The sequence below is a fragment of the Sceloporus undulatus genome, chromosome 1 (assembly GCF_019175285.1).
Source record: "Sceloporus undulatus isolate JIND9_A2432 ecotype Alabama chromosome 1, SceUnd_v1.1, whole genome shotgun sequence".
NCBI classification, from domain to species: domain Eukaryota; kingdom Metazoa; phylum Chordata; class Lepidosauria; order Squamata; family Phrynosomatidae; genus Sceloporus; species Sceloporus undulatus.
The window spans coordinates 278942991-278968785 of NC_056522.1; the positions used below are offsets into that span (position 1 = coordinate 278942991).

Consider the following 25795-nt stretch of genomic DNA (forward strand, 5'->3'; position numbering starts at 1 on the left):
AAGCCTGAGCTCTTCCTAGAAGCGAAGGTGACCAAACTGAGGCTGTCACATCATGAGAAGGCAAGACCCATTAGAAAAGACAATAATGCTAGGAAAGTTAGAGGTAATAGAGAGGAGTTTATCACACGGGAGGAATTTCTCTTAATTTCGAATGAAAAGAAAGTGAGGCCAGAATGCATTCACGTGAATTTGCTAGTTCAGTGAATTTACGTGAATTCGAATTGCATTTGAACTGACTTCCCATTGCCCAAAAATAGCTTCCCATTGCCCAAAATTGCATGTGGTAGTCTATCACACAATAACGTGAAGCCCCATGATTGCCATTGGATTATACTTCCAATTTCCCTTGTCTGATAAACTCCAAAGAGAGGAAGGCCACACATTAGATGGATGGATTCAATCAGTCAAGGAGGCCATGGTCCTGAATCTGCTGGACTTGAGTAGAGGAGTTGAGGATAGTGGGGCTTGGAGGTGTCTCACTCATAGGGTCGCTGTGAGTCAAAGTTGACTCATGGGCAGTTAACCACAACAAAATTCAGTACTAGAGTTAGACTCCATCCCATGGTTTTTTGTTTGCTGTCCATTATAGTTTCAGTTTCAACTTTGTTCTCTGCATAGCCATTAAGGAAGAAGCATGTTTATTTGACGTAGTATAATAAGAATAAGAATTAATAATAATAATAAAATAATAAAATAATAATAATATTTATTTATTTGTATACCGCCCTCTGGCAAACCAATCCGGGCGGTTACAACAGTAAATAAATATGACAATAAAAACACTTTATCCCTCCCCCCCTTAAGACATAGGAGCTTGGTAATTCTGCATTTATTATGTTATGCAGAACAGGATGGGGTCTATTGCTAAACAGTGAAATAAAGAACGATCTGGGAAAAAATCACACATTATCTATCTTATAACTTTTCAATATAATAACTTTTCATTTAATTATGGAATTGGAAGGGACCACAAAGGTAATCTAGTCCAATCAAATTTGATTTACTGTATTCTTCTGAAGTGTACTTAAAAGGATGTAAAAGCAAAGGAAGTTTATATGCAGCTCAAGCATGTCTTGTGTGTCCATAAACAGTACTTCTTGAATTTTGAGTCTTATACAGAGAAGGCACAAGTTTTGTTGTATGCTTGATATTTAAAGCATTCAGCAGTGCTTTAGACAAATACATTTAGGATTCAAGATAAATGCAGTTATAGTTAATAGAGGGATGAACAAAACAGAAATATCAAAAAACTAGCAAGCTGTTTAGGCTTCCACCTTCTTTGCCTGTTCTGAATCATAGTGCAGTAGCCAAGGTGGCAGTTTATGGAAGGTTGGTATATTTAAACATGAATGAATGGTGATAGGTTCCATCTTCTAACCTGAGGCTGTATAGTGACTCTATGGGTCTACTCTGGTTGGCACTAACCAAAAGGATTCAGGCCAGACTTTCTCTGTTTTTCTCCCAGCATGCTTGTCTCTGATAACATTTCTTTACTGATAACTGACAAAGCAGATAAGCTGTGAGATTCACATACTGTATATATTGATGTGCTCTCTTTCTCTCTCTCTCACTGCTGTGATGGTTCCAACTGTCTTGAATAGACCATAGCTTGTCTTGATTGTAAGTAGCAGAGAGACCTGAATGGAAACACTGAGCATATATTGTATCTCACAGACAATGATGCCACATGCTCAAAGGACCATTATTTATCTGTCTGCCCTCTTCACATATAATACAAAGATATGAGTTATTTTCATAACAGTGAAAGGAAGGGCTGGATGATGAAGAGGCACATCATCCTTGCTGTCCCATGCCTTATTTCTTTTAAGTCCATTGTTCCTGTCATTTTTCTCCATTCTCAACTCCAGCACTTGCAATTGAGCCAGGAACAAAGAAAAGTGGCTGGAGCAATGAATTTGTAGGGACAGGCACTTTCCCCAGTGATATACTCCTTTGCTGCTAAGGTAAGATGCCCACATCAGACAATTTAGGATATGGTTTGGACTTCAGATAAAAAGATCAGTGAATTCTCTAATCCTCCTCATATCATTTTAATTTAATTTTTTTTACAATATAATACAAAATTACAAAAAAGTCTAATAGAAAATACTGTATAAGTATATTACAAAACAAAGTATAGCACTGAGGCTTCATAAGCAAGGATCTTTACAGTTTAAGATATAAATTGATTCAAGATGAATATTAACTGTATATAGTATATGCTGGTGACTTCCATAGAAATTGACCTTAGATTAATATATATCAATGCCTGTAAGGTGTCCTTGTCTACCATTAATAAGAGTCTGGTTTGTCTGGACTCGATCTTTTGGCAGGCATGCAAAATTGTCCTTGTTAAACATATAATAAATAAATAAACCACGTTGCAAAAAGTTGTTATTTGTATTCATTCAGAGCAATAGTCCAGACTTTTCATCCAAGATTGCACGTTGAATCTTTCCATGTTTTTACAGCATCTAGTAATCTCCAATCTAGTTTCTATTATGAATATACATATTAACTCTTTATTGGAGAGAGATGTAGCATCGTTAACAAACATTGATAATAATAGCAATTAAGGGGCCACGTAGAATACTGGTTTGAGTACTGGACTCTAGAGGCTTGAATCCCTACTTGGCCATGAAAACCCACTTTCAGCCACAGAGGAGGGCAGAGGCAAGCCCCCTCTGAACAAATCTTGCCAAGAAAACTCTATGATAGGCTCTCCTTTGTGTCATCGTAAGTGACTTGAAAACATAACAACAATAATAGCAATTGGCTGAAGAATTGAATGGTTTGTTTAGTGATAGCAACTACAGCATGGAGTTCTGTCCACCGTAGTAAAAGTTTAGGACTTTCAATCTAGCAGTGTTTTAATGAGCCATTCTTTCCACAGCTTCTCCAACATAGAAGCAATATTGTGGATTTTGGCTAAGGTCCGGTGCAATCTACATTTTTAAGGCTGCTTCTTTAAAATGTGACCATATTGACTTAAATGGGAAGTATGTCCATACTATGTCTCATTGTGTTATTTTTAAAAGGGCAAATTCCCATGTTACTCTTAGTTAATTTTTTTAATTTTGTGGTGCAGTAATAGGGTCGCCATGAGTTGAAGTTGACTCATGGGCAGCTAACAACAACAACAACAAAAATAACATATATAGGGCTGGGGCAAGGCCTTTTTTTTCTCTGTGTGTATGCTATTTCCCATATCTAATAAGCAGTTTTTATGTGAATCATAAAAGCAGTTTTTATGTGAATGGGCTTAATATATGGAAAGGAAGAGAGTCCATTGTTATTTGATCCTCAGAAGACTTATGAAAAGGGTGAATGGTTAGGAGTGGAGGGATTATTTTTAGTGTCTCTGCTGTCAATGTTTTCATTCAATACCCCCCTTCCAGGTCATCCATTTTGCCAGTTCTGCTGAAGGGAAGGTAGTTTTAGAAAATGAAGTCTGCAGTTGCTAAGCAACCAAATCTTTTTATTCCTCATTTTTTGTTTCCTGAGGACGATGAGACATGTTGCACATGCAGAGTGGAGCACTCCCATTTCCCATTTCAGAGTTCCTAAATGTTTAAAAGAGGATCTGTAGCAGCAAGTTTGTTCTTTCTAGCCTGGATGAAGCAGAGCAAAGATGAACAGATTAAATATTAATGCATCCTGTTATATTCTTAAGCAACCTTTGGGAGGAGATCTAATTTACTTTTAAAACATTTTTTTTAACACAGGCTACTAGAATAAATTTTTTGGTTCCTGAGAAGGATAATGTAAGGTCCTGGTGATAAAAGGGCTTATTATTATTATTGAAGTAGTAGTAGTAGATACAGTGACCACTTTTTTTCTGTCAGTACAATTCCAGTTTAGGAACTAATGTGGTCTAGTGGTTTGAGCTTTGGGCTAGGACTTTGGAGACCAGGGTTCAAATCTCCGCTCAGCCATATAAACTCACCGGATGACCTTGGGCAAGTCATACACTTTCAGCCTCTGAGGATGGCAATGACAAAACCACTCTGAAGAAATGTGCCAAGAAAATCTTGCGATAGGTTTGCCTTAGGGAAACGACTTGAAGGCACACAGCAGCAACAACAGCAACAATTTCAATTTGCATGTGATTCACTAGCAGTATTGGGTGACTGATATTTTAAACACAATCTAAGCAATTTCCTCTGCCTATTGGCAGTTTTCTACACAGGAACTATTACAATCACAAGTTATAAGAAAGATGATATTTAGGAAAGTGAAATTCCTACCATCCAAAGTTGGGTTTATTTCAGTGTAGAAAGAAAACAGTATGGTAGGTTTATAACTGAAAGGAGACAGACAAAACAGGTTTAAATTAGTTGTAGCTCAAAAGTGTGAGAGATGGTTTCACACTGTGAACTTGATGATTTGGATTAAAATATTTTTAACTCCAAGTCCCTTCTCTTCTAGCTAATACTGAATTCATTTTGGCAACCCGTTGCTTTTCTGAAACAGTCTTTACTTTTGCTTATACTCATTAATGATTGAAAGAAACATTAAGTGCTGTAGGTAGTCCAGCAATTTGAAAACCATCTTCTTATTCCTTAGTAATTGGTCTGAATGATCATTTTTGGCCAGTCCATTCAGTCTCTTTATAGTTTTGTTTCCCCATATACCTAAAAACTAAACTAAACCTAGACTGTTACTGCTGTGTTCCATTTCTTGCCCCCAGGACCAATAAGATACTACTCTGAACAAATTATTAGTGTTATATATAGACTTAGTTTAATGTTTCTGTAGGACTATATTAATTTAGCAAGATATATTGTTCACTCGCCTCATCTGTTCTGCTGCTCATTATAGTCACTTCTTGCATTTTAATATAAGTATGAGCCACACATCTTTGGGCTGGGAAAACCTAGGCTGAAGTCTATGATGTGCACCGTATCAGTTACTTTCTCTGCCTAAGATATTTCACACTGAGTTAGTGAGAACAAAATGAGATTATTTCCTGCCTGGAACCTTGAACTCCTTGAAGGAAGAGTGAGGTAGAAATCTGAAAGAGAAAATAATTTGGGGCTGAACTGAGATAATGGCTTACTTCCATAGAGATATCCCCTATATGAGGGGAAAGAAGGTCCAGGATTTATTAGGTTTGTATAAGAGAGATGAGTAGAAAAAGGAGCTTGACCTCTGGTGACTCTTGATCATTGATCTTTGCTGGAAAAACCCACATGATTTTTTTCCCTTTGTTATATAACTTATTTTTTATTTCCACCACCACTTCTCATGGCTTCTTTTAATGGAAGAAGAATTTTATTTTAGAGTGACGAGGGACATGGAGTCTAAAACTTCCATTTGAATCTGGTACTCCCTCTCTATTGACATTGCTAGCTGGAGCTGATGGGAGTTGTAGTACAATGATACAGTTGACCCACTATATCCACAGATTATTTATCTATGGATCCAACCATCCACAGCCTGAAAATATTTTTAAAAAAGAACATTAAAAATGCAAGCCTTGGTTTTGCCATTTTATATAAAGGACACAATTTTACTAAGATGTTAATATTTAATGGGATTTGAGCTTCCACAGATTTTGGTATCCACAGGGAGTACTGGATTAAAATCCCAGTGGATACCAAGGGCCCACTGTATCTGGAATGTTACATATGCCACCCCCCGCCCCCAGTGTTAGAATATGACCTTTTTCCCAGACCTTTTTGAACAGAAACATACACATTTGTGTTATAGCCAGTGAAGAAAGTGATGATAAGAACATTGTGGATCATATAAAATAAGACCAGATTTCATTATGGTGAACTGTCCTTATTTCATCTAGGAACTGCAGAGTAAGTGGCGTACAGTAATATCTGTAACTGTTTGTTCTGTTCATTTGTTCTCTCTGTGGTGGAATTGACAAAAAAAGGCACTTTCCATGTTCTTCAAAGTGCTTCAGAGATACTTATCTTGATTGGAATTGCTTCTCCCCTCTTCAACCCATTCTGGTGAATTTTACCATTTAGTAACATCACTCATTGTTAATATATGATGGGAACCAATATACTAGAGTTATAATTTTCAAGGTATTAAATTGATGTTTTGCCCCATTTCAGAATAAAAAGGTTGCTAGTGCTAGAGTTCCTTCTCTATTCTGGTAGATAATGCATTTTTCACAGTACAAATTATGATTTCACCTTGTCCTCCCCCTACACCCTGCATATTTAACCATACCACTGAATACTTGAAGGAAAATAATGATCACCTCATTTCCTCAGAGGCTATCGAACAGATGTACAATAGTTTCTTTCAAGTGATATGGGAATCCCCCTTCTGCTTTTTGTGTAGAAGCAAAACATAGAAGACACCCGTGTTATCCATCCACTTCATCCTGGCCGCATATTTAACATTCCTGTTGCATCTCTACATTTTTGTTGAATTTTTCTTACCTGTTTTCTTTGGGTGGATGTGCCTAGCATTTTAACACAATCTGTATCAGTAGCTGAAGGTAATATTTTATGTCAAGGCGTTAACACATTTTATAAAATCTTTGTTTATAAGTCCTTAAAACTTTATGGATGTGCGGTTGATGGGCCTCACCTTTATAATAAAAGGGAAATGGAAAGAAAAGATAAAGGAGGAACAGAAGAATATTTTCATTTGAGCGATGAATCAGAACTCCTCACTAACCCAAAGAAGAATGATATTAGTTGGATGCTACTTTTTCTTGAATGGAACCAAAGTCCTATCCACATAGCAAGCCTTTTTTCCCATTGACTCCTTTCTTCTGCAATCTCTGAAACATGATCCTCTCTTTTCTAATACATTGCTTAAAATATTTTCTTCATAAGGTTTAGTATTATTTCTGTTTAATACTTACCACTCATTTCTTCTTCCTCTATAAATAAAAGAGCATTTTAATGCCTTCTCATTTGCTTAACATATTTTCTCCAGAAGAACAATTAAAAGATTTTAATGCCTTTTTTATGTTTGAATTGAATTTATCCTACTTTCATCTCTTCTGCTAAATGATGTTGGCCAAAAAGTACACTATCTGGGAATTATGCCCAACTCTCTCTTTCTCTTTAATCCTTCACTTATCCCTTAATCCAAAAACCTGCCAAGGAGATTTAACCTCTTTTCAGCACCATAGAACTTAGTTTGTAGAGATGGGGATACTATTTATGGCTCAGGACATTATTATTTGTTCTAATTTATCAATAGTTCTTTAAATTTTGCAAACAGAGGTATAGTTGTGCATCTTCCCTCCTGGACGATTTAGGTCTAATGCAAATTGCCACTTCTAATTAGAGTAAACCTATTGATTCAGTGGGATTTACATAGATGTTGAATTAACATTCAGCAGTTGTTTCAGTGGGCCTACCTAGTTGGTGCTATAATTTCATTTCATTTCATTTCATTTCATTTCATTTATATGCTTGTTTTCTCCCAGAGTGAGACCCAAGGCACCACCTCACAGAAGAAAATCACTTAAAATTTAACAACATAGTTTTAAAAACAATTACAATGATGCATTTAAAACAGTATAGTTATTTCAAAAGCATACAGAAATTTAAAAAATAAATAAAGTACACCACTCAATAAGCGATTACATATTAAAAGCATGCTTAAATAAAAAGGTCATTGCCTGCTAGTGAAAGGAAACCAGGGAGAGGACCAGCCTAGGCTCCTCCAGAAGGAAATTCTAGAGGTTTTTTGTGGGTTTTTTGGGCTATGAGGCCATGTTCTGGCAGAGTTTCTTCCTGACGTTTCGCCAGCGTCTGTGGTTGGCATCTTCAGAGAATGTTTGCCTGGAAAGGACTTGGGTATATATATTGTGTGACCTGGAAAGGCAGGAGTGATTTGTATGTGTATTGTTTGTTGCTGATGGCAGGCCTCAGGGTGGGAGAGTCTGCAAAAGAGGATTAGTGTCTGCTTGATTAGTGCTCATTGTCTGCTGGGAAGCCCCTGACCCTGGGAGATTTCTCATTTGCATTTGTTGAGTCTTTATTTTGCTGTCTTTCAGGACTGGTAGACAAACCTTGTTTACTTTAAGGGTTTCCTCTTTCCAGTTGAAAATGTCTAGGTGTTTGTGTATTTTAATGGCTTCCCTGTGCATCCTGACATGGTAGTGGTTGGCATGGTCCAGAATTTCAGTGTTTTCAAACAGTATTTTATGCCCAGGATGGTTTGTGTTCTGCTACTGCTGATTTTTCTGGCTGACCCAGTCTGCAGTGTCTCTCGTGTTCCTTGATTCTTGTTTGCACACTGCATTTGGTGGTCCCTATATTGACTTGTCCGCAGCTGCATGGTATGCGGTAAACTCCTGCGGCTGTGAGAGGGTCTCTCTGGTCCTTGGCTGAGTGAAGCATTTGCTGGATTTTCTTCATCGGTTTGTAAACCATTTGCAGGTTGTGCTTCCTCACCACTTTGCCTATTCTGTCTGTGACTCCTTTGATGTATGGTAAAAATACCTCCCCTTTGGGTGGCTGCTTGTCTTCACTCCTCTGGGTTTTTCTGAGCCTGGCAGCCCTTCTGATGTCTGAGCTGGAATAACCATTACCCAGGTGCTTCAGTTCATCTTCCAAGAAGTGAGGTTCGCAGATGCGTTTTGCTCAGTCTACCAGTGTTTTGATTGTGCTCTTTTCTGTCCCGGGGTGATGGTTGTAGCTCTTGTGCAGGTATTGGTCTGTAAGTGTGGGTTTCTTGAGGATGAGATTCAGGCCCTGTGGTCCACTAGACCTTGGAAATGATTTTAGAAACAAGTCCAGCTCCAAAGCTCCCCAACGATTTGTTAACAGTTATAGTGAGAAGCCAGGCAAGCCTGGGAAGAGTCAGCCTATTATATATATTATTATTATTATTATTATTATTATATTATTATCCTTTATTTATAAAGCACTGTAAATTTACACAGCGCTGTACATACAATCTTTTTAATCGATGGTTCCCTGCCCCAGGCTTACAATCTAAAAAGACAGACACAAAGGAGAAGGGAGTGGGGGTGGGGAAGGGGCCTTTCTAGTAGGATAATACATAAAAATACATAGCAACAGAAATGATTCAATAAAACAGACAACAAAGGAACATCAAATAGCAAGTGACAGTCATGCAATGCCTGGGAACGCTTCTCTGAACAGGATGGTCTTCAGCTCCATTCTGAAGCTGGTTAAAGAAGTGATGCTCTTGCTCGCGGGGGAAGAAGGTTCCAGGAGTGAGGGGCAAGGAGTGAAAAGGATGAATCCAGGATGGGGCAGAGGAAATCCTGGGCTGGCAGCAGACCTTGACTACCAGAGCGGAGGGCCCTAGTGGAAGGTGAGGAGAAATAAGGTCTGATAAGTAAGGAGGGGCCAGTCATGGAGGGCTTTAAACGTGGACAGCAAGAGCTTGTACTGAATGCGGAAAGGGAGGGGGAGCCAGTGAAGGGATGCCAGCACAGGAGAGATGTGGTCAGAGCGGTGGGTGGAAGTGATAATGCGTGCAGCTGAATGCTGGACAGAGATAAAGGACGGAGGTGAGAAAGAGGAAGCCCAGCCAGGAGGATGTTACAGTAACCAGTCATGAGACCACTAGGGCATGGACCAGGATCTTGGCAGTAGAGGCAGAGAGATATGGTTGGATTTTGGCAATATTGTATAGAAGAACAAAAGCCTTGGCTGTGGTCTGGATCTGAGGGATACACGACAGAGAAAGATCAAAGATAAAACCAAGACTGTGGGCTTGCTGGACTGGTTGAATATCATAGCCTGTTTGAGAGTAGGTCTATGGAGGTCAGAAATAAAACTGGCTTGTCTGTTAAACTATCAGATAGCACCATTAAAAAAACAGAAATAGAGATAGGCAGTGGCTACGGGTGAGGGTGGGCTGCTCTAGTGCCCGTAGCCTTTCTGGGTCTGAGGGAGCACTGGATAAGCAGAAAGGGAGGCAACTCTCTTTCCCACCAGCCAGCAGAGTCACCAGACCCAGATGGTAGCCACTCCCACCCCAATTGCCTTCCTGCCTAGCCAGTAGAGCTGCCAGACTCAGAAGGCAGCCCTTCCCACAAGCATGTCAGTGATACTCTCTGAGGTACACTCAGTGTAATCCACACTCATGTACACCCCTAGTGATGCCCTTGGAGACTGGCAATAGGAATAAAGAAGAAGAATTGGGTAAGACCAGCTAGAAAGTGGACAATGGAGAGATCTGGATCAGATTTCTGGGCTGAGAATGTGGAGAGAGTTCAGGGAGAGGTATTATTTGTTTAAATAAAGGTGTTTAATTTAAAACAAGGAAGATAAGTCATGCTTTACTGTACTGAATCGACAGATAAAAGAGGCTTACCCAGTATAGTCGTCGTCTGAAGCTTGAGAACCAGGTCCAGGGAGAAAACTTAACGGTAAAAGGACAAGGTGAGTGATAGCAAACCAAGGGTTGGACGGTGGGGTCAACTTGGAGAGATGTTCTGTCACAGTTACTATCAGTTTTTTTAAAATTATTTTTCTTAGTATTCAAAATAACAAAAATAGCTATTGTTAGTATGTAAAACTCATAGTGCTGAAAGAAGCATACCAAGTAGTGAAAACACACAATCCGGTAACTGTAAAAGTAACTGAAACAATTACAAAGCAAAGGGAATAATACTATGGCCTGCTAGGTTACAGTTGGGACATAATTCAGTTATACCTTAAGAATTAAAAAAGAATCAATTGTAATTAATTTGTTGTATATAAATTGTTACTTTCAGTTCCAGGGCCCACACATTTTAACAGTTTACTCACCATCATTGTTTCTGGTTACTTCATAATCCTTTTTGCCCACAGAACTAAAAAGGGAAGGAGTGTGGGCTTTGCAGAAGATGTCACAAAAATTTCTCGTTACTTTGCAAAGGCCCACCCCAAAATTAAAGATTGCATTTGCCCATGTGCTGAAAATATAGGATTTTATGTGCTTCATGTTTAGGAGGAGAATATGACCACCATTTGTGGCCCATATTGGAAACCTTCTCCACAGATGATTCCAGATGTGCCCACAACACTCCATATATTATGTCCCTTTATGACACTAACTCGGATTGATTATTGGTTGTTCAGTTGGAGTCCAGTACAAATGAGCCAACTGAAACTGAATCCAGGTGTGACTAAAGATCCTCGGGGGAGTGAGGTATCTGTCACTGTGGACTTGCTTCTATCAGTCATCCAGGTTCATAGCTTAAAAATATTCTTGTAGTGATCAGTTTACATGGACCCTGACAGTGGTGGTAGTTTGGAATTTTTTTCTCCTGATTCCACAGTGTGTAAATTGGACCATTTGTAACTTAGCTAATTAACTTACACAACAGTTGTGGAGTGGTCCAGAGAATAGACAATTTGCCTTATTTGAAGGTTCAGTGGTTTAACCTGGGATTTGATTTATCAATCATTAACCTGATGCTTTTGTTAGTGGTGGAACAATCAGTAAACTCATTGCATTCTAAATTAATGATCTGATATTTGATTTATGCTAGGACTTGAAGTTGGGAGACAGTCGAAAGGTTGCCAGATCTCCAAAAGGTTAATGAATTTGCTCGTAGAGCCATATCTTGAAAGGGACACAGAAGCCGATGACACGTTCACAACAAGAAAGTCAAAAACAAACAAAGGCATCAGTAACAAATGTAGAAGAAGCAAGTGTAAAATAAGTTCCACATGCATGAAATAAACTCCAGTTATTCTATCTAAATTTACTTTTAGGGTGAGAGAAATATTATTCTGCAATACTAAATTTAATGTACCCCATTTATAGGTCCCCTTTTCCTCCTTTTGCACTTTTTGTGAAAGCAACACAAAGAGGGAAAAAAAGATTAAGAGACAATCCACTGGGTGTCGCCCTAGATTATGTCTTGACTTTAACAGTAGAAAAAGTAAAAAAATGATAAATATTCTTTACCTTTATGCTTTTCAGTTGTGGTTATATGCGCTCTAGAATGTAAAGATAACATTTGTTTTTAAATTCTAAAATCTTACCACTGACTCTCTCTCTCTCTGTGCACTGTGTGTATATGTTTTGTGTGTCTACAAGTTTGAGGTTGTGATCCACTTATACAGTGAAATAGGAGTTTGAACCACAGGGATCAGGGTGTATATGAATGTAAGCTTTCTGATTGCTTTAGTGAGTGACTGACATGTGTCAAACCCACTGTGCAGATCTGTGACATAGGCTATAAGCAAAGATGCCAACTGAACTTGATTGTTGGCACAACTGTACTAAAAGTCAGAGAGTGTGGAAGGGGATGTCAGTAACAGCACCTTTTACACCAAACTAGCTGCTGTCTCAGCTATTAGACAAATAACACGTACCTTTGCGATGAGGTACACATCCAGACTTAATTTTCTTTAAGTCCTGTAATGTGATGCACACGACCCCATTAAACACAACAACATATATTTTTATTTGAAAATTCCATAAGGTATGGTGCAATACTTCCCAGCTTGCTATTGAAATCTGTACCAAAGGGGTGAGGACCTTCATCTCTGTCAATGGCCATTATCAGATGAGGCTTGAACTGGGGGACTTCAGCACTGGCGGTTCGAATTAACGTTATTTCGCTCAATACGATCATACCATCATTCGAATGGCCCAATCCGAACGCACGTGAAGGCGCGAGATGCCGAACGGAATGCGTACTGGATCCTCTTTTTGGAGCGTGTTGGCCAGTGCGCTGATAAGGGGATTGGCGAATCCTGGATTGGGGCCTGTTCGATCTCAGTGCGAATGGGTCTGGTGTGACTACCCATCCTGATTCCATCGCAGAGCCCCCAGATTCCAATTTTACTTCCGGTGGGTCTTTCCTTTCTTGCCAGTTCCAAGGGAGCGGGGGGGGGGGGCGGCCCAAACCGCGGCTTTTTTTTCTTTTGCCGCATGAGAGGTGCGCAGCTGCGCAGCTACAGCGCTAAGCAGCGGCGGCTCCCTTCGCCCAGGGCTTGGGAGCCAGCCTAGGCTGCATCCCAAGCAGGGAAGAGGCGCGGGGGCCGCTGGAATCGCGGTTCCAGCAGCCTCCTCCCTCCTCCCGGTGGGAGCCAGCCTAGGCTGCATCCCAAGCAGGGAAGAGGCGCGGGGGGCGCTGGAATCCGCGGTTCCAGCAGCCTCCTCCTCCTCCTCCCGGCTTGGGAGCCAGCCTAGGCTGCCTCTCAAGCCGGGAGGAGGAAGAGAGGGCCGTTGGAACGGCGGCGATCGCTGTGATTCAGCGGCCCCGCCTGTTCCCTGCCTGGGATGCAGCCCAGGCTGGCTCCCAAGCCTGGGCAGAAGGGAGCCGCCGCTGCTTAGCGCTGTAGCTGCGCAGCTGCGCACCTCTCATGCGGCAAAAGAAAAAAAGCCGCGGTTGGGGCGCCCGTGAGGAAGCTGCTCTCTTTTATCCCGCCATACCACACTCACACACTCACAACACACACACACACACACACACACACACACACCACAGTAGAACCGGGCATTGCTAATTTGTTGCAAGGGAAGGTCATGGTAACATTAAAACCAAGCAGGAATGTAGAGAGGGAAACAGTAATGGGCACGTTGTATCGCGATTGTTAATGTGCATGAGCTGGCTCTCCAGCTGTTTACCGGGCTGTCATGACGGGACCTCCCCTTTCACCCCGGAAGCGTTTTAGGTCGCAACCCATGCCGGGCACCACTGAGCATGTGCGAGGCGGCCGATACGAATCGCCCAATCCTCATGTTGAGCGGCGGTGTGACTATGCATTCTGCACTGAATACACTTCTCGCGAATGCGTGTGGCCAATTTAAATCCTGCCAATTCGTAGGGGCTCCCAGGTATGATCGTATGAGCGAAAATAACGATTCGAACCGCCCAGTGCGAGTCCCCAGTTCAAGCCATCTGATAATGGCCCAATGTTTGAATAAGCTTATGAATGCAAAAACTTGGTCAACCATATACACATTGTTAGCTGCCTGAAAATAGCAGATGACAAAGTCTGAGTAACCCCCTCATTTCCCTGAAATTCATACACCGAGTGTGGCACCAGTAGTGAAAATAGGCTGTGAGGTTACATTCATGTTCTGTTTCCTGGTAATGTTCCATTAGATCTGTCTCTGGTTCTAAGGCTGAACAACAATCTTCCTGTGACTTGACAAAAATTTCTCTCAGCTTCCCAAACTTTTACCTTGTGCTGAGCTGTTTTCTTGTCTCCTATGCCCCAGGGGACACAGGCTTGTTGACCTTGATCTGCCAAATATGGGAGTACCAGAATTTTTTTCAAGGAAACACTTATAGATAGTATGAGCTATCCCACATCAATGGGGTTTTGCATCTGTCCAGGCTTTAGCTGATATGATGAAGAGCTACCCAAAAGGCAAAATCAACTTCAGGGGATAATAATCAGCATATATTCAGCTAAGGCTACAACTTTGTCTTCCTTCAACTGGTGATCCAATCACAGGGCTTTCTTGGCAAGATTTTGTTCAGAGGGCATTGCCATTGCCTTTCTATTAGGCTGAGAGAGAGAGAAGTCTTGCCCAAGGTCATCCAGTAAGTTTTACACGCATGCAGGGATTCATCCTGATATCCCAGATCCCTGGTCCAATACTATAACTGCTGCAAAATGATTTCAATGGCAAAAGTATTTGCACTCAGTTAACTTAGGCAGGGGAGAGAGGAGAGAGACTGAAGAATTTTGGCTGCACAACTTATTGCATGGCTCTTTTGTGATCTGGAGTGGAGCAGAGCAGCAGTGGCCTCTTCCATGGCTGCCTACTGGGTTTCTCTCTCCGGAGGGTGGTGGGCAGCCGGTGAGCCTCGGCTAGAGGAGAGACAGGAATTTCAGCCAATGGGATTCAAGAAGGGAAGTCTTCACTCTAGTCGGGTGCAGAAGTTTATATTGGTGCCACCTCCTTGCTCCTCTGCAGTCTTCGGGGTCCCTTCACTTATTGCTGAACTGGTTTCTTGTGGCACTGGAAGATGGGACAAACCAAGGGTTCAAAAAAGAGGGGACACTAATAATAGATGTGGATCTACCTTTTAATGGTGAGAATTGTTTTATCAGGACGGCACTCCGGAGTGCTTTGAGGCCGTTTCGACCTTGTGTTGGTCTTCACAGCAAACTTGAATCATTCTAAGTCAGACTAACATTGTCAGTTATATCAGTTTCTAGACATACAAAGTTAACAGAAATTAGTACAGCAATTAACAGAGACAATCAGATACATAATAGTACAATATTAAGAACAGTATTTCGCTTACCCACATCTCCAAACAATTTGGCTTGCCTGATAAAGATTGCTCAGTAAGAATTTACAGAAAGTGTATGTAGTAATATACTCTGCCTCTACAATAGGCTACAGGTGATTATTTAGAGCATAAATTCTCTTAAAGGTAATCCATTAGTTATGTAGTCCTACAAGTCCCATAAAGTAAGCTTGAAAACTTGGCTGAATGTACTATGTCACAATACTATTTCATATACATCCAAGGCATTTGTAATAAAATATCAACTATTAAGACATACTTTCCTACATTTCATCAACAATTAACAATAACAACATCATCACCTGAAGTTATCATCCTGTCCTCCAAACCCATTAATGAACAACATTGATTAGTCACATCTTTACCCTTATGTGTAATGCAGTATAATGATTACATTCACAGACTACAAGAACGAACTTAAATCTAGACACATTTAGACCTTTAGTGTGGTTAGATTGTCAATTTATGAATCCAAAAAGACTCCCTTTGTAAAGTTTGTTTGTTTGTTTCCACTAAAAATGAACCAAATTTGACTTGCTCAATACAAAGAATTTAAAGAATCTGGCGAATGATGTAATTGTGAAAAGTGTGAACCAATTTGGTATCCAAACTTTTATTCCGAATGGTACCTTATGTTCGGAAATTCCAGTTCGTTCTTAATGGTCTGTAGTTTGACCAACATATATTTTTGACAGGGCAACAATCACATAAAAACATTTAAAGAATTACAGTTGGTAATGACTTCAACTCAAAGCATTCTTCGTACGGATGGGTAAAGGATTTATATTTAAAGATAGTTTACAACAGCTACAATGACACATTTGTAGTGTCCTCTAACATGAGATATCTCTTAGCACGTACTTGAAAATCTGTGTGAACTAAAGAGTCTTTAAGATTTCTGAGTTCTCCTGAAAGCTATAATGGGTGCCTGCGAACAGCCTGGAATATTCTGTACCAAGTGCCAAGTTTCCGTATGAATGTTATGTTATTCTATGAGCCGCGTGATTAAAAGTGAAGGAGCCATAATCCTGCTATCTGTATTCCTGTTTGAGGAAAGAATACGTGGAACGGTCCTTTAAGGAGCTCTGTTCCGGCATCTTGTACTATGTAAGGAGGAAAAGCTCTATCCTGTAACTCTATTGATATGGTCAGCTGCCATCTCATAATGGATGTTAGAAGAGAATTCCTTTTTTAATCTTAGGAATTGGGAATATGGTAAGTTTTTTTTCAATTGATGAGGGTGACACTAGAAAAATGTAGCATGGAATTGCGGTCCGTTCATCTATGGAAATTACGGACTCCAATCTTATGATTATGAATGTAGACCTCTACGTCTAAAAAGAAATGCACTGGGTATTGAACTGACAAGAGAATTTAATGTGCTGACTCACAGAATTGATCCAGAAAAAAGATTCCACCTTTGTTCTGTCTGAAAAAAAAAACAATAAAAATATCATCAATGTATCTTTCCATAGTACTGGAAATATTTATAAAAAGGATTATTGTCAGGATTAGTAATACGTGTCGATTCCAAATAGCCACATATAGGTTGGCAATGCTTGGAGCTGCTGGGTCTACCCATCGCTACCCCTTTAATTTGAAGAAAAAATTGTGTGTTGAACCTGAAATAGTTCTTTTCTAGATGACATCCAAATATCTAACAAAAAATTGTATGGGAGGTTTTTTTCACCTTGTTGAAATGTAAAAATTGTTCTATTATTCTGGCTTCTACATGGGGAATGGAAGTATATAAGGAATCACATTCAAAGTAACCAAACACCCAAGAGGATTGACCTCTGTATTCTCTAGATTGTGTATGAAATGACGGGTATCTTTAATATATGAAGGTACTTTAACTACTATAGGAGCCAAGAAAGAGTCCAACATATTGGGATAAAAGCTCCAAAAGGGAACTGATCCAGAAAATGGGTCTGCCTGGTGGTGGGAAACCTTCTTTATGATTTTAGGTAACACATAGAAAATAGGGATACGAGGATATTCTGTATAGAAAGAAGGCTGTGGCAGGAGTCTATATATCCCAGTATTTCTGCTTCTTGTACAAAATTTTAATCACAAACTTATGGAGTTAAGTGGGGTCTTTGTCTAAAGCTTGATAACTAATATGGTCAGAAGTTGTCCTTGCTCTCTGCAGTCTCGGGTCATTCCCACTTATTGCTGAACTGGTTTCTGTGACTAAACCAGAAATCGGTTCAACAATAAGCGTGGTTCCCACCTTTGTGCCGAATAAGTGGAGAGGCACAAAGGTAGTGGGAGACCCCAACATCTCCCGTCATCGTTCTCCTTGCCCTCCTTACCTAGGCCACCATCTTCTCCTCGACCTTCTGTGTCTTCCATCAGCTTCCCTGTGGGCTCTTTCTGCTTGGCAACCTTCTTCCCAGCTTGCTCACTCTGCAACCTTTCTCCTCGTTCCCGCTTCCCCCATGGCCAGAGAAGCCAGAAAAGGTCGTAGGAAGTTTGCAAGTTTCTCAGCTCTCTGTGATGTCCGTCTGCGACTTCCTTATCGGCTTCCCCGGCTATGGGGAAGCCGTGAATGAGAAAGAAGGTTGCAGAGTGGGGAGCCTGGGAGGAGGTCGTCAAGTGGAAAGAGCCACAGGGAGCTGACAGAGGACGCAGAAGGCCAAGAGAAGCTGGTTGGCCCAGGTAAAGAGAGGCAAGGGAGGCTGGTGACAGGGGAGATGGCTGGGGCCCTGCAGTTTGCTTTCCCTTCCTGTCAGAGCCAGGTGGATCGAACCGCCTCTCTGGTTCCCACTTACGCCGGGGGGAGAACGAATCCATGAGGTTCCACTTGGGCTGAATCAATTTATTTCAAAATAAATGATCAGCCCAAAAAACATCCCTTAACCCAGAGTCTTTTTGACATGGGTTAACGGGGTCAAAACCATGCCCCCCCTTTCCATCTGTGACAGGTTGGGGAGGAATCATTAGAAAGATTTCAGAAAGCCCCCTCAGGTGCAGCATACTCATAGAACTCTTTTTCCACATACAGTAATTGGGAGATCCTGCTTCTTTTGACTACATGGATACTTCTTGCAGATGTTCTAATGAGCTCCTATCAGTTGAAGCAGAACTTGTTGCTTTCCAAACTGAATCCACTGAATGCTGTTTGGAATATTGAAAAGAGCTATATTCTGCTGAGTTCCTCTTGTACCTTTTCACAATGGCTCAGTCCAGAAAGCAAAACAATACAACTTGGATACAAACCCAATAAAATGACAGGTTCAGTTCAGAAATTAAAATGCCTGCCAGTAAATGTTAGCTGAATCAAAGGTAAGGTTCCCCTCCCATGATACCCGGTATGAGTTGGTTTCCTCTTGCTCTCTGCTTAAGAATATATTTATAATTAGTTAAGTCTATGCAATATTTTGTTCTTTGCAGCACTCAGCCAGGAATGCTTTGGATGTAGTATCATCCCCACGCAAAGCGCTGCATGATATTGGTACTGAAATTAGTTTTGTTTCATTTCATTCGCCTATGGAATCTATAAGATTACAATAATCACAAAACTCCTTTTGCATGTAGTGGTCTGTCCAGAGGTAGCATCCTTCACACACTCATCCTTTCTCCCATCAACAGGCCATTTACTCTAGCTATGTGCAAGCAAGAAGATTTTTTGACCCTAAGTAAATATCCTCTTGAAAGTCATTTAGTTGCTACACAATGAACCAAGTGCTCATTAATTGGAGCAATGTCCGTAATGCACCATTTGAAAGCAATTCAAAATCCATCATATGTAGCTTTGTGTTTGTCTCAGTCCATTAAGCTGCATGGGGATGCTTCTGGTTTTGTGGCATTTCATTTGGCAAGGCTCTTCAGGTCAAAAACTCAGGTGCACACAGCTGTCCTTTATAATTGCATTTTCAACGACACACATTTGTTTTGTATTTTTCTCTTTTTTGGCTCAGCACTATAACCATATCAGCAGCCCCAAGAGAGTTTTGAAATACATTCCTTAAGTGAATTAGAAAATTCCCTTTTCAGGTGCCCAAATTTCTGACATCTTCCATGTAACTAAGTAGAGAATGAAACTCAGATAGTACAGACTGCTGCTCTTGAGTTCTCTTCCATCATGTAATCATGCACTGAGTTCCTTTTAGATACAATGCGCTGGGTTTCTGGGGCAAAAAGTAACTTTTTCAAAGCTCTGGTCCTGCATTAATATAAACTCTGGCAGGATGAATTACTTTGTGATTTGCTCCTGCCTTGGTTGGAAAGTGACCGGCGGAGTGTAGTGGAGTCTCCCTCCTCTGGAGGCTTCAAACGGAGGCTGGATGGCCATCTGTCGGGGATGCTTGATTTGGATTCCTGCATGGCAAGGGGTTGGACTGGATGGCCCTTGTGGTCTCTTCCAACTCTAGATTCTATGATTCTATGACCCTTAGTTCTCATTATGAAGGGTTTTTTTTTTAGGTGATTGGTGGCCTGTTACAGAATGCCAAAAAAGCTGGCTTCGGGTCTCTTTGGAGGTATGCTATTAAATATGCATGGTCCCAAGAGTCCGGAGGTTGCGCCAAAGCCACACTCCATTCCTAGCACTGGAGTGCGCTTTGGTGCAGCTCTGGATTCTTCAGATGCATGCATCATTTAAACAGCATACCTCCAAGAGACCCAAGAGCGTTTATTTTGGCAGTCTGTAACAGGCCAGTGGTTCCCACTGGCAGCACCATTTTCACTCCCCTGTCATCATCGAAGTAAACCCAGCTGTGGAAATTGGGGTGGGGGATTGGAGCTGAGAAGTGTGTTTCTGAGGCTGAGATAGTATGACAAGGAGGATGGCAATGGAACAGGCAGGGGGGGGAGTGGAGAGAGGATGAGGATGAGACAGAGGCAAGGCTGGGAAGTAGTGATTTGAAGAAACCATGTTTTTTCTTCGTTCATTGAGAACTTGATGAGAATTTTTTTTTTAAAAATACTCGTTCCACACAGTCCCCCTTCCAAAAGGTGATTTCTTCCTCCCTTTCACAGCAGCTAGCGAATATTTTTCACAGATTTCTTGAATGACAATAAAAGATAAGTCGAATAATTACGCTAATTACTTTGCATTTCAAACTCATTACCATGTCAAAAGGAAGTTTGGCAGATGTTTAAAGAACATTCCTATGCTTAAAAAAACCTGAAGGCACAACACGAAAAAGGGGAAAAAAGCCCATCTCAACAAATAACGTGATTGAAGCCCCAACAAGAAATGCTAGAGTTGAGGGGACCCTCAAACCATCCAGTCCAACCCCCTTCAGCTATGAAGTAGACATAGGAATACATGGGATCCTAGAGGACATGTAGTCTGACCCCGTTCAACAACATCAGGATGGCACTGGAAGATGGGACAAACCAAGGGTTTTCTGGCATAAAGAGGAGTTTTGCCATGGGCTGCCCTGACGCTGGAGACAGTGTGACCCTCACAGATGAGAAGGGGAGGGTGGGGTGCCAAGTGCATGCTCTTCTGCAAGCAGGAACCTACAAAAAGGAGAGGGGGTGGTTTACCATGGCAGGAATTCTGCCATGGATAAAACCTAGCATTCAAAGGGATTGCCAGGGGTCATCCAACCCCCCCTTCTACATGAAGGAATACCTAGGAGTTGAGTTGAAGCTGAGAGCCGTGACTTGACCAAGGTCAGCCAGTGGAATTTCTATGGTGAACTGGGAGGCTAGAGTGTAATCCCAACTCAGCCATCTAACTCCACAGGATGACATTGGTAAGTCACACTCTCTCATTCACGGATATTCTGCAGTTTCCTTGCCAATTATTATTATTATTATTATTATTATTATATATTATTATTATTATTATTGCTGACCTAGCACACCATGGGAGAGGGCAGAGAGAGAGAGTTGGTCATGCCCTGCCTCTGAGGTTGAGAGAGTGTGACCCTCACAAAAGAGAAGAAGGGGCAGGGTGGGGTGCAATGGCAGGAATTCTGCCATGATGGATAAAAACCTAGCATCCAAGGGACTCCAAGAGGTCATCCAACCTCCCCCTCTTCTACCATGAAGGATACCTAGGAGTTGGAGTTGAAGCAGAGAGCCTGTATTGACCAAGGTTAGCCAGTGAATTTCTATGGGAACTGGGAGCTAGAGTCCTGATCCCAGCTCAGCCATGTAAATGCTTATGGTTCTGCCCTTTGTTTTGTTTCATTTCAAGAAGCCTCTTTATAATAAAATTACAATTAAAATTTATTTATTTATTTATTTATTCTATGATTGGTTTGCTTTTGGGCAAGGATGTTAAGAATGTCCCTGAAGCTGAGACAATATGGACTCACCTCTGGATTTACGTGGCTGAGCTGGGATTAGCACTATTATTATTATTATTATTATTATTATTATTATTATTGCCCAGCTCTTCAGCCAAAGGCTATCAGAGCAGCTTACAAATTGTTCAGAATTTCCCGCCCTCTCTCTCTGCACCTCCCCATGGTGATGCTAAGGTCATCATAGATAATAATAATAATAATTGGCAAGGAGAGTGCACATTCTCTAGACCAGAGGCAGGGCATGAACAACCTCTCTCTCCAGCTCCTCAAGGTGATGCCTAAGGCAAACCTACTTTTTATTTGCATTTTATGTATATAATATATATATATATACACCACACACACACACACACACACACATATGGCAAGGAGAGAGTTCAAATATCCATGAATAAGAGAATTGATGTATGCAAAAATGGGGTTGGATGCGAGATGATCCAATGCTAAGATTTCACCCTTCTTCTCTTCTGGAGAATTTGAATGGCAGAGCATGGCAATAAAGGGCAGAAGGCCTCCCTTTGTTCTCTTTTGTTTTTTCAAAGCAAAGCTGTAAGTGAGCAAAGTTGGGGGGGAATCACCCTAAAAGGAAATAGCCTCTGGTAAAACCCAGAACGAATGGTAACTTTTCTTACGCAAAAATACCCAAATCCTGCCACCATTGTCAGCTGAAAGTTTCGTCTCTTCACTTCATTGGAGAATGATAAAATCAAAATTCTTCCTCATGATCGAGAGAGTGATCAGAATTTCGTCCTCTAAAATGTTATCGAAATTGTCAATTGGCATATTCTACTAATTTTCAAATTTGGAGAATATTCTTTACATCCTTACTGGAAGGGCTTGGGGGCCAGAGAAAGGACATCGCCAGGGCAGGAATGGAGAGAAGAGGAGGAGGAGGAGAGATGAATGGAGGCCACTGGGACCCGGGAGCTGTGGACCGGGCAAGTTTCCTTTCCTTTCCTTTCCTTTCCTTTTTTTTGTAAATACAAAATACTCTGTCCGCAGTTTGGGGGGTGCTCCTGAACTCGTTGCCACCTTACATTTCAGGTGGATGTGACGGTTAGGAGCACCGCTATCAGCTTCCGTTGAACGCCAGCGCGCAACTCCTGGGTCGGGGGACCTGAAACGGTGGTACATGCTCGGTAACCTCTCGTTTGGATTTCTCGTAATGCGCTCTACATGGGGCAACCCTGTCAACTCGGAAGCTCAATTGGTTCAGAATATGGCAGCAAGACGGTCATTGGATCTTCCAGGGCTAGTCATATAACACCAATATTAAAAGATCTACACTGGCTGCCTATCCGCTTCCGAGCCCAATACAAGGTGTTGGTTATTACCTATAAAGCCCTAAATGGCTTGGGCCCAGGGTACTTGAAGGACTGCCTCTCTCCATATAATCCGCCTCGCACACTCAGATCCGCCGGGAAGCAACTGTTGAGAGTTCCAGACTCGAAATATGCCACAACAACGCAGAGGGCCTTTTCCACCTTGGCCCCACAGCTCTGGAACTCGCTTCCCGGAGAGCTCCACTTGGCCACCTCCCTTGACCTGTTTAAGAAGGGGTTAAAAACCTTCCTGTTCCAACAGGCTTTCCCCTAACTGTTCCCGATGCAGCCTCCCCTCCCCCTCATTGTTATTGTTTCTTCTTCATCTCAAGCTAGCTGGATATTGTTATTTTTAAATTGTGTTTGCTATTTTAATCTAATTTTGCTGTTCTTGTATTTTTATATTGTAATGCTGTGTTCTGTAATCCGCCTTGATCTGCGGAAAGGCGGGATATAAATAAATATTTTATTATTTTATTTACATGTTTAGTTTCCTTATCCAGAATTCCAAATTCCCAAATATTTCAAAATCAAAATTGCCCACTTGAGTGGCTGCGATAGTGACAGCTTTGCTTTCTGATGATTCAATATACACAAAGTTTTTTTCATGCACAAAATTATTAAAAATATAGTGTATAAAATTACCTTCACACTATGTGCAAAAGGTATATATGAAACATAAATGTATTTCATGTTTAGACTTAGATCCCATCTTTGAGATATCTCATTATGTACCATATATACTCGACTTCATGTATATGTTGAAGCCAAGTTTTGGGGCCAGAATTACGGATTTTGATATGACTCATGGAGAAGTTGAGGTTAAAACCTAGGGGTATGTAACAAAGGATGTAAAGGATGAAGTTTACTGTCTTCATGCAGAAACGTCTTTTTCAGAACCTTTTAAGCCTGATTCCTCTTGGCACTCCTTTTAGGGGAAGCACCAAAGATGTGCCACCACTGCCATTTCCCCATTCAAGCTTTCAAAAAGGCCAGAAGCAGCATCACGGTGGAAAGAGTAGATGGGGTTGGTTCTTCTTTTGGGTGTTCCAAGATGAACTAAACTCTTACCTTTTGCCACTCTATACAGAGATGGAAAAGAGTTAAAACAGAGTACTTACATTGACCTGTGGATAAGTTGACCCAGCTTTTTGGGGTGAATTTTTGAATAATATTTCTAGAGTTATACATGAGTGTATACAGTATATGGAAATATTCCAAATTCTGGAAATCTCTGAAATCCAAATCACTTCTGGTCCCAAGAATTTCAAGTAAGGGAGATTCAGCCCGTATCAAGGTCCATTACGACATGATCTGATTACAGGGAACCTCCTGCCATCTGGGATGGGAGGCAGGTATGGTCAGCCCTTAATCTAGGCTGCACCTCATGGGGACTTTTTTCTTTTTGAAGCAGGTTTCCATTCCCCAAGAGCTTACAAAAGAGATATGGTCCAATGCTTTCACTGCTCCAACTGATGGATTGTGGCAAAGTAAAGCAGAGATGTGATTATTAACTCCCATGTTGGTATGGAAAAAGCAAAACTTTTCCTATTTAACATTTCTTCCTTAGCCTGGCATAAACAAGTGCATAGCCAACAGATGCCAGTACCTAATGTGACAGCTACTATCATAAAATGATTGGATACTAGAGATATCAGAAAGTGAGGTTTTTTTTTTATTTAGTGACAAGAGTCTGAGTAAGAATTGACATAATCAACAGAATCTAATTGTTGGCAGGCTTTACAAGTTTCTTCCCTGGGAAACAATATTTGATCTTTCTAAATAATGGTAGCAATTTGTCAAGAAAAGAAAAGATGAGGAAGGTGTGTGTGCTACAGAGACTGTGTTGCTTTCTATGAAAGCAGGACAAATTACCTATTTGCAATAGCAAAATGAGATTTTGTAAACTGTATTCTAAGAAGATTTAAACATGGAGCATTTCCTGGATATGGAAATTAGAAATAGGGCAGCAGGGTAGTTATTAAAACTTTCTAACAGGTAATATGTCATGAAGCTTTTAGATGGAGATGGCATTTATGAAGAATTTCTCTTTTCAATACAGGAGCTGTTATTTTCTGCAATCTGGCCAAGCACTACATAAATGGGACCAAATCATAATATACTGAAATTCCCTCATGATTTTTGTGCTGTCACATAGAATCAGAAGGGACAAAGCCAGAACTAGTTGGAAAAATCTGAGGAATATAACTCCAAGAACTCTCCAGCCAGCATGCCCACTACCATGCTCTTTGGAGGATTTTGGGAGTTGTTGTCCAGAAGATAACTTTCCCAAGGTCTGGTCGGGGTAAGGGAAAAATCATTTGAAGGAATGGATATGTTGAAATGGGCATGTGTCAGATAGAGTAGGCAGTTTAATTAGTATCCTGCCCATCAACAGTAACTGTGCTCTGTGTTTGCTGAACACTGAAAACAGAAATGATAATCCCCAACAGCTTCTCGGTGGCTGCTTCTAGGCTCTGGAATTGTTTGCCAAAGGAAGATAGGCTGGCTCCTTCTCTGTTGTCTTCCAGGACAATTGGGAAGCATTTTGATGATTAGCTGGTTGTGTAGAAGGCCTTTTACTGGTGTGTGTGTGTTGCATTTTTATTCTTATTGTTAGTGGTGTTTTAATATGATTGCCTTTTAAATGACTTTGAATTTTTTATCTTTAGACTTTTAGCTATACTTTGCTTTAACCTATTTGGTAAGCCAGCTTGGGAGAAAAGTCAGGATATAACTTTTAAAAATAAAAATAAAGAAATAAAACAACTATGCTTTGTGTCCAGGTCCATGGAATAACGTATCTCAGTATACAAATAGGCAACGTAGTGGCTGAGATTGAATTGTATGCTCACACTTTACTAAGAAGCTTGTCACAGAAGATAGATTTCACAAGGAGAAATGGTTCAGCCATCAATTTGCACTGCAAATCTGGATATATCAGGAGGACAAAAAGGAAAATGGGTAGGAGGAAGGAGTAGTTGAAGAAGAAGCAAGAAGGGGAACATTAAAATAGACAGCAATAT

The 25795-nt window shown here is 40.9% G+C and overlaps 1 protein-coding gene across 1 annotated transcript in view; it reads right to left on the bottom strand.

Moving 5' to 3' along the window:
* The window catches only part of EIF4G2 (eukaryotic translation initiation factor 4 gamma 2), a 92503-nt gene that overhangs the window by 64320 nt on the left and 2388 nt on the right, over window positions 1-25795 (bottom strand). Inside the window, exons 3-4 of the mRNA XM_042459482.1 lie at window positions 17494-17712; window positions 14787-14883 (exon numbers count right to left, since the gene is read on the bottom strand). Coding sequence (XP_042315416.1) covers window positions 14787-14883; window positions 17494-17712 — 316 coding nt within the window. The remainder of the gene's footprint in view (window positions 1-14786; window positions 14884-17493; window positions 17713-25795) is intronic.